This window comes from Spinacia oleracea, chromosome 3, assembly GCF_020520425.1.
Source record: "Spinacia oleracea cultivar Varoflay chromosome 3, BTI_SOV_V1, whole genome shotgun sequence".
NCBI classification, from domain to species: domain Eukaryota; kingdom Viridiplantae; phylum Streptophyta; class Magnoliopsida; order Caryophyllales; family Amaranthaceae; genus Spinacia; species Spinacia oleracea.
The window spans coordinates 145,347,256-145,365,083 of NC_079489.1; the positions used below are offsets into that span (position 1 = coordinate 145,347,256).

General features: G+C 38.3%; 1 protein-coding gene across 2 annotated transcripts in view; it reads left to right on the forward strand.

The window, feature by feature from the left end:
- The window catches only part of LOC110795528 (uncharacterized), a 66,849-nt gene extending 49,021 nt beyond the window's left edge, over positions 1-17,828 (forward strand). For both annotated transcript variants that reach the window (XM_056840880.1, XM_022000539.2), the window contains 24 exons: positions 62-380; positions 489-647; positions 737-900; positions 1,067-1,247; positions 1,314-1,583; positions 1,680-1,886; positions 3,359-3,413; positions 5,140-5,270; positions 5,348-6,289; positions 6,395-6,471; positions 7,215-7,611; positions 7,727-7,813; positions 9,520-9,675; positions 9,768-9,952; positions 10,422-10,961; positions 12,401-12,578; positions 12,713-12,855; positions 12,940-13,066; positions 13,995-14,216; positions 14,734-15,084; positions 15,288-15,446; positions 15,587-15,877; positions 16,583-16,850; positions 17,488-17,828. In XM_056840880.1, the coding sequence (XP_056696858.1) occupies positions 62-380; positions 489-647; positions 737-900; positions 1,067-1,247; positions 1,314-1,583; positions 1,680-1,886; positions 3,359-3,413; positions 5,140-5,270; positions 5,348-6,289; positions 6,395-6,471; positions 7,215-7,611; positions 7,727-7,813; positions 9,520-9,675; positions 9,768-9,952; positions 10,422-10,961; positions 12,401-12,578; positions 12,713-12,855; positions 12,940-13,066; positions 13,995-14,216; positions 14,734-15,084; positions 15,288-15,446; positions 15,587-15,877; positions 16,583-16,735 (5,494 nt within the window). In that variant the 3' untranslated portion in view covers positions 16,736-16,850; positions 17,488-17,828. The remainder of the gene's footprint in view (positions 1-61; positions 381-488; positions 648-736; positions 901-1,066; positions 1,248-1,313; positions 1,584-1,679; positions 1,887-3,358; positions 3,414-5,139; positions 5,271-5,347; positions 6,290-6,394; positions 6,472-7,214; positions 7,612-7,726; positions 7,814-9,519; positions 9,676-9,767; positions 9,953-10,421; positions 10,962-12,400; positions 12,579-12,712; positions 12,856-12,939; positions 13,067-13,994; positions 14,217-14,733; positions 15,085-15,287; positions 15,447-15,586; positions 15,878-16,582; positions 16,851-17,487) is intronic.

The window sequence follows — 17,828 nt, forward strand, 5'->3', positions numbered from 1 at the left end:
CTTAAATTAGTTTTGTCATTGATTTCGTAGATGTTTCAATAATCAATACCCATCTTCTCAGGTTGGAGCCACCTACACTTGGCATTATCTTCTTAGCTGATAATCCAGAAATCTCCGCAAAGCCTGTGAAATTCACTAAAGTTTCTCAGATATTTGGAAAAGGTGTGGATGAAGCCTTTTTCTGGTATCCAGTTGCTCCCCCAGGTTATGCTGCAATGGGATGCGTTGTCACTAGAACAGATGAGCCACCAAGAATTGGATCATTTTGCTGTCCCAGAATAGATCTTGTTGGTGCAGCCAGTATTATTGAGGTGCCTGTGGCCAGATCTTCAAGCTTAAAGGCATCTCAGTGCTGGAGTATATGGAAAGTTGATAATCAGGTTTGAAAAATATTGCTCTAATTCTAGACGTTCCTGTCTGTGTTATTTTGTGAAATTACATAGGGTGAAACAATTTAGAATTGAATGTTATCCCTTTTTATTGGTTAGGCTTCCACATTCCTGGCCCGCTCCGACCTGAAAAAGCCATCAAGTCGCTTGGCGCTCTCTATTGGAGATTCTGTGAAGCCAAAGGCACGAGAAAATGTGACATCTGAGATGAAGCTAGGGTGTTTTTCCCTAACCATTCTTGATAGCTTGGGAGGAATGGTAAGCTGAAACAAAATTTCAGAAGTTCTCTTTAATAAACTGTGGTTTATATTTATGCAATTTAATTTTGTTTCTCCATTCCATTTCAGATGACACCTTTTTTTGACATGACATTCAACAATATTAAGCTTGTAGCCCATGGCCGGTTCGAAGTAATGAGTTCAGTTCTTATTTGTTCAATGGCTGCATCAACTTTTAATACACAGTTGGAGGCTTGGGAACCACTTGTGGAGCCATTTGATGGAATCTTCAAGTAATGCTTTGTTTTTTTCATCTCATGTTGACGTAATATTTGAATTACTGTGGTCAACCACAACGCCATTGAACTTTTTTGTTTTTTTTGCCTTGGTGCTTCTTGGTTTCTTGTTCTTATCTTAACCTGAATGTTGGAGCTGATTTTTTTCCCCTCTGGCTTGGAGGTTTGACACTTATGATACCAGTACTCATCAAACTCCTGGACTTGGAAAGACACTGCGCATTGCTGCAACTACTATCCTAAATCTTAATGTCAGTGCTGCCAACCTTGATACTTTTGCAGAGGCTGTTGTTTCTTGGAAAAGGCAGAGAGAACTCGAGCAGAAAGTATCTAAGTTAAATGAGGTAAAATAAAAGCTACAGGTTTTTTGTTATTTGGTTGTGGAAGTGTTATAACTTAGCCTCTTGCAGGAATCTGTTCTTCATCGGAGTCGCGAAGATGATTCAACTCTTTCTGCATTAGATGAAGATGATATCCAGACTATAGTCGTTGAAAATAAGCTTGGATGTGATGTTTATGTCAAGAAGGTTGAGCAAAACTCCAATACAGTTGAAGTTTTACATGATGATGGATCCACTACTGTCTGGCTTCCACCTCCTAGGCTTTCAGATAGTTTGAATGTCACTGTCAAAAATGGGGAAGCGCGTTATTACGTCGCTGTCAGAGTTTTAGAGGCAAAGGTATTAGTAAATTTTTCTACTTTTGATACTGTAATCACTCTTTGTGGTTGTCCAACCTCTTAAGGAAAGACCTGAATTCTTTCTGAAATTATGCAGGACATACCCATTGTTGATGATGGCAATAGCCATAACTTTTTCTGTGCTCTGCGTCTTGTGGTGGACAACCCACCAACTGATCAACAGAAGTTCTTCCCTCAAAGCGCGCGAACTAAATGTGTTAGGCCGTTGATAACAAAAACTCTGGATGCTGATCTGGGCGCTGCCAAGTGGGATGAGCTTTTCATTTTTGAAGTTCCTCAAAAGGTATATCTATTTAATTAACACAAATAGGTAAATAGCACTTGTTTGAGAAAAGAACACTTTTCTAATCACACTTCTACTTATCTAATAATAATATGAAAATAAGTTAAGATAATATTGTTAAATTGTAAATAGTAGTAACTAGCAATCAGACTTCCAACCGAGGTACAGTTTGTTTCATGCATGTTATATGATATGGCATGGCCGTGTACTCGACCTAGAAGGCCTATAACACTAACAACTGTGTCACTGTACTCAACCCCTTTGATCTGGAATGCTCAATGCGGATCTACCTGTATTCCACTTACCACATTGGGCTTTTTCCTAAGAGTTTCTTTCTTTAACTGGTCATTTAACATACTACAGTACTCGTTTCCCTAACCATTCTTGATAGCTTGTGTGTATCCTCAACAACAGTCGCATCACCGCGGTTGTTCCCGCAACCGTGACCGATTCCGCATTTTTACACCAAGAGTAGGGGAGAGATGATGGAAAGGTGTAATTAGTTAATTACTGTGAGGAAAATGGGTAAGATGGTAAAATATGTTTGCCAAAAATAGGATAAAGTAGCAGTAGGTAGACAAAAGAAAAGGTAAATCAAAATTACAGATGGAGTATGTCCGTTTCTCACTGTTTTGTTTTATATTAACCGGTTTGTAAAAGCTAGAGCTTTCTTCCATAAGGACGCATGAATAGTCAAATTATGTATTTTTTAGTCCTTAATTATGTCTTATTGTAGTAACGAAGAGATAGACGACTTGTATCCCTCCCTAGAAGTCGCTAGCTACAAGACCATGTGCACAGGGTGACCTTGACTTTTGGGTAACTTAACCTTTATCATGCCACCGCATTTTCTGGATAATATCATTCTATTAATCTTGTTTCTTGCGAGCAAACAATGTTATAAATTGCTTGGATGGTTTATGCTGATGCTGCACGGTAGGGGCTGGACAACAATAGTGGTCTGGTGGAGTGGTGGTGCTGTGTAGCGATATGGTGAGGTTGAGGTTGTTATCCTCTTGGCGTGCAGTTGTCCAGTAATATGATATCATGATGGACTGTAAGAAGAGTACAGGAAATAGGACTTAAAACAGTGTTCTCAAATTATCATTGGAAGGGAAATAGAATTTAAAACATAAACAGATAACAAAATATATTATGGGTGATGGGTCAGATGATGGATGAGAATTGACATATTATATAGATGAGGGGTTGGTTGATGGATGAAAATTCTCACCCCAATTCCACCCATGTTCATCCATCACCCGCCTATCATCCATATAACTCGGGTTTTCACCCTTTTTTAGATCGGGTCATCCACTGGATATTTCAATCCTTAATCATGTGATACAATGTCCTTTAAAGTTCTTTTCGTAAGTTCGGCATGCTTCCTTGTTGCTTCTGTATATCTTGCAAGTAAGAGACACAAATCCCACTTTTTCATTTGTTTTCTTGGTTAAAATTACATTTGACAGGGTACTGCTACACTGGAAGCAGAAGTTACCAACCTTGCTGCGAAAGCCGGAAAAGGTATGTATTTCTTGTATAAAAGCTATTTACGTGCCTTTATTCATCTGTGGAAGTTTCAGAGTTGTAGTATTGGGCTACATATTTGCTTAAGTTGTCAACTGTGTTTGCTTCTGTTTGTTCAATGCTCTAGTTGGATAAGAGATGGTAGTTGCTACATTATTTATGTGTGTGTTTATTTTTTATTTTTTTTGGGGGGGTGGGGGGTGTAAAGTCTTGGAGCCCTCTATGAAGTTACCTTAGAGCTACCTTCTGGGTTTATGCTTTGAACTAGCTTATATAATATTTGTGGAATTCTAAGAAACCATTTGCATGTCATTCTCACTTTTTCTTCATAGTGTTTAACTGCATAGTTGAAAGTTCTGCAATCAGGTAATGAGCTACATCATAATATTTATTATTAAACATTAAAATGATGATTGACCCTAAACAGGAGACACAGAAGGATGTAGTACTTGCTGTAATGAAGAATGCGTGGTATCTGTAAAAATTTAAAAAGCTGTAATTCCTTCTTGCTCAGTTTCACTTTGATCTTAAAATACTTCCTAGTGGCTTACTTGGAAGTGCTTAGAGTATCCACAACGGGAGGATCCTCTTCCTCCTGTTTACTCTCTCTCCTGTCCACATTTTGACACATGAACTATTCCCCGCATCTGTTACCTGGACTCTTCATTTTACCTCAAATACCCGTGTCGGATCCACGACACTCATACATGGGTATGGATACTTGGGCACTTCATTTTGGACCAAAATCATGCATTTGTTTCACAAAATAGCGGTGTCGGACACTTGGACACGTACCCGTGTCTGACATGGGTATCCGAGTCCGGGTAACATAGCATCCCACTACACCCCAGATCCTACTATTTCCATCCTCTAATTCGTCCCCCTTCTCCATATCTTTCGACAGTAAGAGGATCTCCCTGTGATCCTCTTCCACACTCTCTCCCTCATTATTAGTATATGTGGTTGATTAATTTAATTTAATTCATATAAAAATGTATTTTAGTAAATAAAAATAAATTCAGTTTTTTGCTAAAATAGTTAAAAGTATAATGCGCAAAATTATTATAAAACTAGCTCATATTATAGACAAAAATAATTATGAATATTGGTGTATTTTCATCAGAAAAATAATATACGAACTATGTTTTATAAACAATATAAAAATTGCTGGAAATATTTTAATTCAACATCTAACAATGCAACATGTGTCAAAAGGGGACTGGAAAGAAAGGGGGTAGTCGCCATGTGTGAAGAAGGGGAGGTGGCACAAGAGCCCGGACACTTTCATACTCCCTCCATAGAGCATGGGCTCCATACTCAAGGATGGAGGGAGTATGAGGATTTACCCACAATGGTAGGATCCTCCCTAATTGAAGATAAATGGGAGTATCCTCCCATTGTAGATTCTCTTGGCCTGCTATATTTGGACTAAACATGTATGGTCGTGTTAGAGTCATCCATGCACACCATCCAGTCTGAGAGAAGATGATCTGTGACTTGACTTTATGTGTTTTCATTGCTGTTCATGACAGCTCCACAATCTCCCCATTAGGGTAGGGGGCAGTTGACTCATCAGACTTGTGCGTATTTGAATTGCTGGCACTATTTATTGGATTTTTAGTTATTTGGGAATTTAAGGATAGCAGGATCCAGTTTTCTTGTGGGGAATGTTTTTTAAATAATTTCCCTCGCTTTGATAATCAATTGGTTCATCTTTACACAGGTGAAGTTGTTGGAGCATCATCCTTTCCTGCCGGACATGGCATTAGTACTCTTACAAAGATAGCTTCGTCAAGGATGTTGCATCAGCAACATGCTTCTAAAAATATAGCGTCATATCCACTGAGGAGAAGGGTGAGTGCAACCTAATTTAAATTTAATTTAATACATATACTTATATTCTAGCTCGTAATATATGAATCCTATATCAGGATCAAGAAGAAAACGAGCAAGACTTGATGAATATTGGGTCCCTGCTGGTTTCTACGTCTTATTTTGAGCGAAGGCTGGCTGTAGATTTGCAGAAGGATAAACACAACAACAATGAAGTTGACTCTGATGTGGGTTTCTGGATTGGACTTCACCCTGGTGGTCCTTGGGAGAGCTTTCGGTCCTTTCTTCCACTATCTGTTTTTCCAAAAAGTTTGGAGGACAATCTTCTTGCAATGGAAGTCATCACAAGAAACGGGAAAAAGCATGCTATTTTTAGAGGTCTTGCAACTGTTGTAAATGAGACCAATGTTAAATTAGAGTTGTCTCTGTGTCCTTTATCTATGATTGATTCAAGGACGGGAGATTCTCGTCAAGGAATGGGGAATAATGTGGCATTAGATCCTGGATCAAACTATATTCTACCTTGGAGATGCATATCCAAGGGTTCTGAGGAATGTCTTCGTGTTCGTCCTTACTTTGATTTATCTGGCTCATCTTACTCTTGGGGTCTTACCGCTAGTCTAGGTTTTCCCTTTACTGGTGGAAAGGAGCAACGCACTGCAGACCAGGGTTTGCTCTCTAGACAGAGTGCAATGAAGCTAGATGAACTTGAGAAAAAAGATGTCCTGTTATGTTGCATACCGAGCGCGCAAAATCAACAGTTCTGGCTTAGTGTTGGTACAGATGCATCAGTTCATCATACAGACCTGAATGCACCTGTTTATGATTGGAAAATTTCCATAAATTCCCCACTTAAGTTGGAGAATCGACTTCCTTGTCCAGCTGAATTCTCAATCTGGCAGAGGACAAAAGATGACAAGATTATTGAGCTGCAGCAGGGTAAAATTTTGTCCAGGAAAAGTGCTGATATATATGCTGCGGATCTTAGGAAACCCGTATATCTTTCCTTGTTTGTTCAGGGTGGGTGGACTATGGAGAAGGTACGTTATTGGTACATCATAAACAATACCAGTTGATATTAGCAAGCTCTTTGCCCTTGGTTTATCGTGGTAATTTATTTTTATTTTTATTTTTTTTTGTATCAGGAATCTGTTCTCATTTTCGATCTCTCCTCTAATGATCTTGTTTCTTCATTTTGGATGGTTCACCAGCACTCCAGAAGGTGCTGATTCTTAATATTTTCTGCTATATATTATAATCTGTAGTAGGATTGTAGGAAGCCCGACAGCCTGTCTTATGTTCAGTCCTTTGCAAGTATATATATTTGTGAACCTTTATAGACCAAACTATAGAACAATCCAAACTCTGGCAACAGAGGGAGTATTTGTAGCCATGTCAGTAAACTGTTTCGTCTTCACCTGTGTTACTCGGACTCTTCATTTTACCTCAAGCACCCGTGTCGGATCCTCGACACTCGGACATGGGTATGGACACTCCAACACTTTCCTTTTGGTCTAAAATCACGGAAAATTTTCACAATTTAGCCAAGATGGACACGTACTCGTGCCTGACACTAGTACTCGAGTCTGAGTAAGCTATAATTGCCTCATCTCTACACTAGTCTAGATTGGTTAGGATTTAGGTGGCACTAGCCCTACTAATCGGTCTTGGATATTTGTTGCTACCAAAATCAGCCTGGTATAGAAGAATCTATTCTGAACTTCCACGTGCCCTTAAACCATTTTGCGTAAATCCTTCATGTACTGTTACTATTATTCAGGTTGTTAATTATTGCTGACAGATATTTGTACATGGCTTTGAGGATGATTTATCGTCCCCATAATTGTCCTCTCGTTTATAAGTCTTCTTTCTCTATTTAGTTAAAGAAAATCAAATTTATGTGAGGTGCTTGTTACTCTGCCGTGTATTTCTCAAGACCCTTTCTATACTTTTGTGGATCTACAGGAGGCTGCGAGTGAGCATTGAGCGCGACTTGGGAGGCACCATTGCAGCGCCCAAATTCATCAGATTGTTTGTGCCTTACTGGATTGTTAATGATTCTTCTCTGCCTCTGGCATATCGGATAGTGGAGATCGAGCCTATTGATAATGGAGACAGTAGCATTTTTAAATCTACGAAACATTCTGCCCCCAGGAAGAATGTGCAGGTCTTGGATGTGATTGCGGATACTAGCCCCTTACCTAGCATGCTGTCCCCCCAAGATTACGTTGGACGTGGCAATGTTCATCTCTTCACATCTCGTAACGATACATACCTGTCCCCTAAAGTCGGGATTGCTCTAGCTATGTATGATTCTGAAAATTACAGTCCTGGTATTTCACTTGTTGAGCTTGAGAAAAAGGTAGAGAAAACAGGTTCCTTTTTGCTCTTCAAATGTATCGATCTTTTCTTCATCGCTGAAAATAGGTTTACATAATGACCGCACTAATGATGTGAAACTCTGAACTAATATCCAGGGGAGAGTTGATGTTACAGCCTTTTGCTCAGAGGGATCTTACTATAAGTTTTCAGCACAGCTCAACATGACTTCAGATAGAACAAAGGTAAGAGTTTGGAGTTTAGTCGTTTGGAGATGCTGTTTTTATGTTGAGACAGCAAGAAGATTCTGCTTAAGATGGAAGTCTCTAATCATTCTGCTGATTTTGGAAGTTAAAGGATGCTTTTTGACGTGTTCTTGATGAGAGTTTTTGTTTTGATCATACCTAGACCTGTTGACCGGGTCGGGTCTAATAAGATTTGGCTGTTTGGGTTGTTCATCTTTGAGTTCAGGTTATTGTAGGTTAAGTAGCATTGAGTCACTGGTTGAAATGTGCTGACCCTGACCCTGACCCTGACCCAATGGATTTAGAGCATTTTGAACCTTATTTTCATTGGTTTATGATAATTTAAACTACTAAAATAAGAAATATAAGGAGTAAAGCTTCATACGATACAAATCTGTTGAGCAAATATCCTTCTTTTTACTATTCAACTAGTAAATGCATACAATTTAAAAAGAAAACACACCCCGTCAGTTCAACTAGAATAATAGATCAATGATTGGTGAATTTTTATCATGAGATGCTAAAATCCAATCCAGATACACAAATGAAAGGTGGTCAAATTACAGGTTGTAAGTGCACATATTGATAAAAAATGGTGGGCCTTATTGATCATGCTACATGATTGGATATAGTCAGTAATCGTGACACAACTAAAATGGTGGACCTTAATCATGTTACATGGGTAAGGCAACAGGTTTTAATTGTCCGTTTGATTGAAGTCGTGAAATAGGTTTTCATTTGTGCGACCATCAGGCCTATATCACACCGTGTGCTCTCTATGTTCTCCAAGTAACTCTAGAGAGGCTTGGGGACGATGGTTGTTTCTAATAACAGAGGGGCTTTTAAGCACCTTGATGAACTCTAGAGGTGGTCAAAGTCAGCCTGGTCCAAACTTTTAACGTTTTTTCTGATGTATCTTGTTTTATTCCAGATTGAAGCCGCAACAATGTAGTTCATAAGATGTGACCTTGCCAATGGCCAACCCAGTGCTTTGGCCATTTTCTTGGCATGGTATCTAACCTGACTGGGGTCTTGCTTAGAGTGGCAAAAATGGGGGTTCAGATGTAATTTACCTTAATTGTACAAGTTACTACTTTTAGGACACTCCTCTGTTCCTAAGTTGCCAAGAGGATGTCTCCTCCAGACCAGTGATCTGAGATGCAACTAGCTGATCTCTACTTCACATCAAATAAGTAATATAAGCCAGATTAGTCAGATTACCATTTCCTTTATTCAAAGTTGCGAGATTTTTATCGGTATTTATGGTTTAAAAACACGCACCAATGTATGCATGATATGTCAATGTTGATGCTATGTCAAGTTGTCAACTGCATGTTGAACAATTTAGAATAAGTCACTAAGAGAGTGAGAGGTGTGTAACTGGAGCCAGAAAAAGTTTAACAGGAAAATAGGTAGAAGAAAAGAGGATTGGATAATTTGATTCACTTACTTTTTGTATATCCCTTTATTTGATGCAGTTATATCTTGGTTTAAGCCTCTGTTCTTCTCACCTTATTTAACAGTTCGGCAAAATTAAGTTTTTCCAGCAATATAAGTTGAGATGAACAGAGAAAAAAAGTTGATCTTACGTTTTGGACTAGCGAATATTATCTTTTTGTAGTGTTTTTTGGTGTTGGTGGCTATGCCTTTTCAATTATTGTCCAAAACTGTGTTTCAAATATTGATAATGTGTATCAAACTTTCAGGTTATTCGTTTTCAGCCACACACCTTGTGTATAAATAGATTAGGTTTTAGTGTGTATGTTCAGCAGCATCATGCTACATCTATGGACCACATTCGCCCCACAGATCCTCCAAAAGTCATCCGATGGCACTCTTCTTCTAAAATTGAAATGTTAAAGGTATAGCAAGTAGATATATCCTCATCAGTCCCGATGAATTCAAAAATCACTATTTTTTCCCCTAGCTTATTGACATTCACTGTTTGCTTCAGCTGCGGGTGGATGGCTATAAGTGGAGCAGACCATTCAGTGTTGGGTCGGAAGGAATGATGTCCATTGTTCTGGAAAGTGATTCAGGCAGCAGGGAGCTGATTATAAGGGTAGCAGTGAGAAGTGGTACTGGAAATTCACGTTATGAAGTTATTTTCCGTCCAAATTCACTGTCGAGTCCATACAGGTTTGATTTAGTTCCAGCTCCAGGTTCAATTACCATATCTGAATCATGACTGTAAACAACATCTATTCCATTTTAGCATGAGCTTCAGCTAATGTTGTGATCAATTTAAGTACTATTTTGGGATGCTGTAACGAGTTCTGAAAGGTCTCTTATTTATATTTAAAGATCTGTCTCTGTAGAAATTCTTGATATTAATCTAGACATGTATGATACTGGGGAATTTTAGCTTTGATCCTTTTCCTTTAAACTGGATTAAATCTATTTTAAATTAATTTAGTAGCATGAGATATTTTACTTTAAATTGAATGGGGAGAGGGGAATGAAATTGTGAGTTACATGTTCAAGTAGTGCTTTTTCAACTTGTGACATTCCTGGCCTGTTTATTTCTTTTCATATTTTATGATATGCTTGCATTTCATTTTGTTCCGGTAAAAATGGGCTCAAGTGACTAATAGGTGTCTCTTGCCAGGATTGAGAACCGCTCTATGTTTTTTCCCATTCACTTTCGCCAAGTTGATGGAGCGAGTGATTCATGGAGGTGTCTTTCTGCAAATGCAGCCGCCTCATATTTATGGGAAGATGTTGGAAGGCGGCAATTGTTAGAGATATTTGTAGATGGATCTGATCCACAGAGAGCAGTTAAATACAACATTGATGAGGTATTTGATCACCAGCCCATGAATGTTGGAGGTGGACCTACCAGAGCTATATGTGTGGCCATTGTTAGAGAAGAGAAGATGAATGTGGTTAAAATTAGTGATTGGATGCCTCAAGATGACCCTGTACCAGGTGTGCAGAAAAGAATTCCATCATCTGTATCACCCCTTCCTAGTGCAGAACCAGAGAATGAGTATCCTTCATCTACCTCGAGTGCCGAATTCCATGTAGTTGTTGAGCTTTCAGAGCTTGGTTTGTCCGTTATTGACCACACACCAGAAGAGATACTTTATTTGTCTGTGCAAAATCTTCTTCTGTCACATTCTACAGGCTTGGGCTCTGGGACTAGTAGGTAGGTCATACTACACTGGTTTGCTTACTATCAGTGGTTCTGAACTATTTCATCCTCCTACAAACATACTACGTATTATAAACAAAGACGTGACTTGTTTGCCACCAAGAAAAAAAAAAAAAAAAAAAACAAGGAGGTGTCTTCTGTTTTTTCTCCTGTAATTCTTTTTGAGAGTTTCTTTTGATGATATACTCCCCTCGTCCACAAAAGATTGCCCCATAAAGAGAACTTCACTTCATTAATATTTTGGTGTAAGTTGTGCACATGGGTTGATAAAATGGGCCCATGAGAAGAGAGATAAAGAGAGAGCACGTGGGAAAAGTTACAATTTAAGGTATGGGGCAAACTTAAAGGGATACCCCAGGTCTGGTGTTGAGTTGTAGGTTCTGTGTGATCCTAGACTTCTCTTGATTTTGTATATAAGGGATTAAAGGCTACCCATATAAAATATTCCAACTTTCAATCTTGGGTTTTCCTGAGACTCCTGATGATGTTCCTAATCATTAATTGGTGTACAATTTTTCTACCGGTTTACGTACAAGACCTTCATTTTTTTAGCAATGGATCAAATATCAATACCCTGAAGTGTGGTAGTCCTCTGCATTTTGCTATATTTCGAATGTATCTTCTAATTGTTCATTGTTATATCTTTATATATTTAATGTATGTTTAATTCATTATTCTACTATACATATCGTATATGGCTTCGTATATTTCAATGGAAAACTTCTCCTGGAAAATAATTTCCCAATTTCCCTTTGTTTTGTTTTTGTCAAGGGCTGGAAATATATTTTTCTAATGGTGAATACATTTTCCTTTTGTAAAGAAGGAATGCCACATTTTCCTCTCTTCTTCCTTACCTTTCATTCTTTCTCCTCCCATCCATCCTCTCCTTTCCCCTTCCATTTCCTTTTTCTCAATAACTTTTTGTGTAAGGGAACAAACAAAGGAAAACTACTTTGCAATTGTATTTTCCCTTTGAAAAAGATTTCCACTGAAAATGTGTTCGGTTGAAAGTTTGAAACAAACGGAGCCTATATTCGTCATTATTTTCCTTAACTTTTGTGAAAAGTCAACTATTATAAACACTATGAAACATAGGAAGATTTTTATACACAAGGTTATTTTTGTCAAGTCAATCTAGGCAGCACATCATTAACTGCCTTTCTTTATCTACTAAACATATCACATCATTTTTTACTAACTGGTTTGCTGCTTTCTCAAGCTGTGCTTTTCAACTTGGGAAAGCCAATATTTCTATTAGTAAATTGACATTAGAAGATGAATGGAACTATGTTATGTTACTTGTAATTGATTAGGCTTTGCTCCTGTCTCCCATGGATGTTCATCATGTTATGTTTTTAGTAATCTCAACAGCTTGGCTGCACCAGGAATTGTTGATGACCTTGTTTGATTTCGGACATTGTCGTTCTCTGCAGATTCAAATTGAAAATGCGTGGACTTCAAGTGGATAATCAGCTTCCATTGACTCCCATGCCAGTGCTTTTTAGACCACAGAAAGTCAGAGAGGAGATTGACTATATCTTGAAATTCTCTGTGACGTCACAATCAAATGGGTCACTGGATTTGTGTGTCTATCCTTATATAGGGTTCCATGTAATCTTTCTATCTATCTCCTTTTCCAAAATTACGTAATTGGCTTACTTGGATTTCGTTTCCCGTTTTTGTAACGTTTTCTTTCTCATGGTCAATTTTTTGGAATATGAAAGTCATCTCCTGATTTCTAACAGGGACCTGACAACTCTACCTTTTTAATAAATGTTCACGAGCCAATCATATGGCGCCTCCATGAGATGATTCAACAGATTAACCTGAATAGGTTAAATGCTGCAGAGACAAATGCTGTTTCTATTGATCGGATTATGCAAATTGGGTATGAGAAGTTTGTTTTGAACTGTATTGTTTGTGCTTCTACCATGTGCAGCTACTAACTCCAAGAATCTTAATGAAACTACAGAGTTCTTGACATCTCAGAAGTACGACTGAAGGTATCAATGGTTATGTCACCAACTCAGCGACCAAAGGGTGTGCTTGGTTTCTGGGCATCCTTGATGACGGCATTGGGGAATATGGAAAATATGCCAGTAAGAATCTCCTTGGTTAATGGCTTTAGTTGGAGTTCCCTTCCACTATAATCTACTTTCATTGCTCATTAGTTTTAACTTAAATTGTTTTTTTCTGGTACAAAACCAATGGTATCCTTGTTATTTTTTCTGCTCTGTGGGTTGTGGTAACACAATGCTGCATGTCCTTTTATGCAGGACATCTTCTTATGAAGACACCTCTCTTATAGGTCTATTTTTTTCTAACCCTGTGATCTGTGTCCTAGGGTTGGATCTGGTTCAAGGTCCTCTTCTTAAAGGTGTATGTTTTCAGACCCAGACCTTACCCAGATCTGAGCCACATACCTTGTTTTTTTTCTTTTTTACATTACAAGTTGAAAATCTGAAACACGTAACAAGTTAACTGGTTTTCCCTAATCTGACTCTGAATTGTGATGGAATTCGGGTGATTTGTGTGACCACTTGCCCTTTTATTTGTTTTCCTTGACAATGTTGGTGAAGGTTTCACCTTTTGTTTTCTTACATTAGCTTAACCAACTTTAATATATCATATTTGTGTCTTCCTCCACTTCGTTATTATGTGCTAGGTTTGTTGTTCATCATACAGGCAGGATATTGAGCTATGAATATGAAAAATAGGAAGCTCAACACCCATTTTGGACATTAGACCCAATAAACTCTATGAATCTTTTCAGAGTAGGGTATGGATCTACCAAAAAAAAAAAAAAAATTACTACAGAAAGCGTACAGCTCCAGGTTTTACCAGACCTTATCAATTTTCATTCCTACAGCAGCCGTGAACCATGCCTTCATGTTACATATTAACCATGCGTTTCTGGAAATCTGTATTCAGATTTACTTCTTTGTTTGTGTTGTCGTTTGGTTCTGTGTAAATATTTTCTAAAATAAGAACACAATTTTATTAGTCACTTTTCCCTGTGATAACTAGGTGAGGATACACCAGAGGTTTGTGGAAAATGTTTCTATGCGACAAAGTGCTATTATCAGTAATGCTACCTCAAATGTACAAAAGGATCTTCTTAGCCAACCTCTACAGCTGCTTTCTGGCGTGGATATTCTTGGGAATGCAAGCAGTGCACTTGAACACATGAGTAAAGGTGCTGCAGCTATATCAATGGATAAGAAATTTATCCAGAGCCGACAAAGACAGGTTTGTATGATATATGTCCATGTCATTTGCTTGGTATTAGAATTCCGAAAATGTATTTCGCTGCTTGTAAGTCACTGCTGTAAAGTCATGAGAAGGGTTCACTTAGTTTCTATTTTGCTTATTGTATGGAAGTGCTGATAGATAGGTGGTATACAAACTAAGAATCCAGATTTCTATCTTGAAAGTTCTGAAGCTCCTTAATTTCTTTTAATTTAAAATTATAAAAAAGAACCCAACATAGTATGACATTGAAGGTTCACTCCTATTAACCTGTTAACATCTGAAAGACAAGCTTTCATATGGAAACTCACACAGAAAGTTGATAAGTATCTGGGTTAGAAGTAAGGACTGATGGGTATTAAATTAAGTCACTGTATGTTTGCTTTTTATTTTTCTTTTGGATGTATCGTATATACTTCATATAGTTCATATGTGGAAGATTTTCTTGATCATGAGATGAATTGCCAGCCTACATTTCCAGAAGCCACAGCCATATCCTAACATTTGTTTATTGCAGGAGAAAGTGGGTGACTTTGGTGATGTTGTCCGAGAAGGAGGTGGAGCACTTGCAAAAAGCCTATTCAGAGGAGTAACAGGAATGTTCACAAAGCCTCTTGAGGGTGCAAAATCATCTGGTGTTGAGGGTTTTGTTCAGGGTGTTGGAAAAGGATTAATAGGTGTTGCTGCTCAACCAGTAAGTGGAGTGCTGGATCTTTTGTCAAAAACTACTGAGGGTGCCAATGCAATGAGAATGAAGATACAGGCTGCTCTAACTTCTGAAGAACAACTCCTACGGAGGAGAATGCCGCGTGTAGTTAGTGGTGATAACCTGCTTCGACCTTATGATGAGTATAAAGCACAAGGACAGGTAATTATTGGTTCTGATTGCATTTAACTTTGTATTCACCATTATTTTTATGGCAAGATATGTGTATTAAATATTGTTCTTTTATATATGGATACCTAGAGCTGCCTGCTTGATTCCTATTACGTCTTTATTTTGTGTCACTATATATCAACAAGCATGTAAAATATAATTCCGTGTACCTTTCTTATGTTTTCATCATGAAGGTCATTCTACAACTGGCAGAATCAGGATCTTTTCTTCGCCAGGTAGATTTGTTCAAAGTGCGTGGAAAATTCGCTTTATCAGATGCCTATGAAGATCATTTTATGCTGCCTAAAGGAAAAATCTTTATAGTCACCCATCGTAGAGCTGTACTTCTGGAAGTAAGTGAACAGTGTACCAAAAAAAGGACAATTCTTGTCTATCCTAATCGTATATTTTTGCTGCAGGTTTTACTTTCAGATACTTGTGTTACTAGTACCCAAGATTCTGAAATTGACGCTGCATATTTTTAATATTTCAGCAACCGTCGAACATTATTTCACATCAAAGAAAATTCAGCGCAGCCAAAGATCCATGTTCAATTTTGTGGGATGTTCTATGGGATGACCTGGTAACTATGGAATTGACCCATGGAAAGAAAGACCAACCCAATGCTCCACCTTCACGTGTCATTCTATACCTACAAAGCAAGTCATTAGAGACCAAGGATCAAGTTCGTATTGTTAAGTGCAACCGCGATTCTAATCAATCTTTTAAGGTTTATGCTGCAATTGAGCAAGCCATGAGCACCTACGGACCTAACCAGTCAAAGGTGAGGATGAGGTTTTTTTTTTTTTTTGAGAAAGTCACGGGTTCATTTTATCATTTATTCTTACTCTAATATTTATTTAAACCATACAACCAGCAAAGGAATAAATGTGGACTTGCACAGCTTTTGCTCAACTATTAAGCCCTTAGCTTGGCAGTACTGTCTTTTCAAGGTTTGGGTTCTTGAGTTTTGCTATCATGAGTGTGGTCTTGAGAGAGAGTATTATATTATCCGCAAACCATGTTCCGTATATGATGACTTTGTAGTACTGACTACTGAGTTTTAGCCAACTTTGTCATAAGAAGAAAAGGGAGAAGGGAAACAATGCCCAAACTATTTCTGAAAACAATTATGTGAAATTGTGAATACTTCCACAGATGCTTTCAGCCTTTCACTGCTAAGGAAACAAAGAGACTTTGTGGGTATCAGCGTCAAATGGCTAATGTGAGCCCCTAATGGGCTCATATAAGTCATATCTACCTGCAAGAGAGAAGAAGAAAATAATGTAGTAGATGAGATGCTGATGAAATTACTAAAAACGTAGCTTAAGATTCTGAGCTAAGTGACCTTCTGGTTCATTTTGCTTCTGTCCTGATGCTTCCCTTAACAAAAATTTCATACACACTGTTTAGCAACTACTGGTTTTTATGTTCTTGTTAATGGCCGTCTATATTGAGTTACGCTTCACTTATTTCAAATGTTATACAGGGACCCCTAAAAAGGGTTACAAGACCTTATTCCCCAATGGCTGATAATGCAAATGGAGATCCAGTGCCCAAGGAAGGGATTAGTGTGTGGTCTCCGGGACAATTTCCAGCCTCAGTTCCTACAAGGTCATTATTTGGCCGCAGCCCTAGCTAAGAACAAGCTGCCATGGAGCCTGATTTTTCCTACCTGACAATCATGCACCATCTGTATGTAAAATCATCTGGGGCAATGCTATGATGCTTTGTACATTCACTTCCGTTCCAGAAAGGTAATAGTAGGTAGCTAATCTGTTTGATGCTTTTGTTAATTTCATCTGTGCAAGTTGTTTGGGCGGGTTTTCAGCCCAAAATGCACTTTTTAGCTATATTTTCCCTTCAGCCTGATCTGCCCACCCGGGCACCCAATTCATACGGGTTTGAGCAATTTTTCCAACCTAGTGGTCCGGCCAAAAACAGGCTGTAGTTTTTGTCCGTTGCCTGGACAAGTGTTGCTTTATTGAGGGCAATTGTGGTTAAAGATAGGTTTTTATGTTTTTGGTGTTACCACCCGGTTCACCTTTAAGGCTAATCCAGATTCGGGGCGAGTTCTGGTGGATAGGTTTCAGTCCCCTCCAATTGTTGTTGCAGGGGATCGAACACGCGATCCTCCCTACCAAATTCAGCCTCAATCACCACTGAACCAACAGGCAATTGGTTAAAACAATTGTGCATCTCTGTTGTGAAGATAGTGAGTGCATGAAATTTATGAGTACTGCTAATGTCTTCAATACTAACGTAACTGCAAGTCTGCTATTCTCCATAAGAAGGAACATTCAAACGCTTATAATCAAACACCTCTGATTATTTCTTTCTTATCCTGATTTTGTGGTCAAATTTTAAACCAAATTACTTCGTATGTCATTGCAGATTTAAAGGTATATAGGAGATTCTGCTACGAAGAGTCTCCAATGTGAGGTTAAGTTGCCTGATGTCTAAGAAGGGTGCTTTATTGATCCCTTCCTGAAAACATCAAGCCATCTGTACATAATACGATGAGGAGTCTCGTGTACATGAACTGCATATGCTTCTGCTATAAGTTATTTTGAGCTCCATAGCTTTTTTATCTATACATCCATAGTACACCTCAAATGTAAATTCACCTGTAGAATCAATGTTATTCTTCACACTGGCTTGTTCACTTTGTAATGAGCTAACGAGCCCATTTTCACTTGCCTAATTGGAAAGGAAATGAATTTTGTTCTGATCTA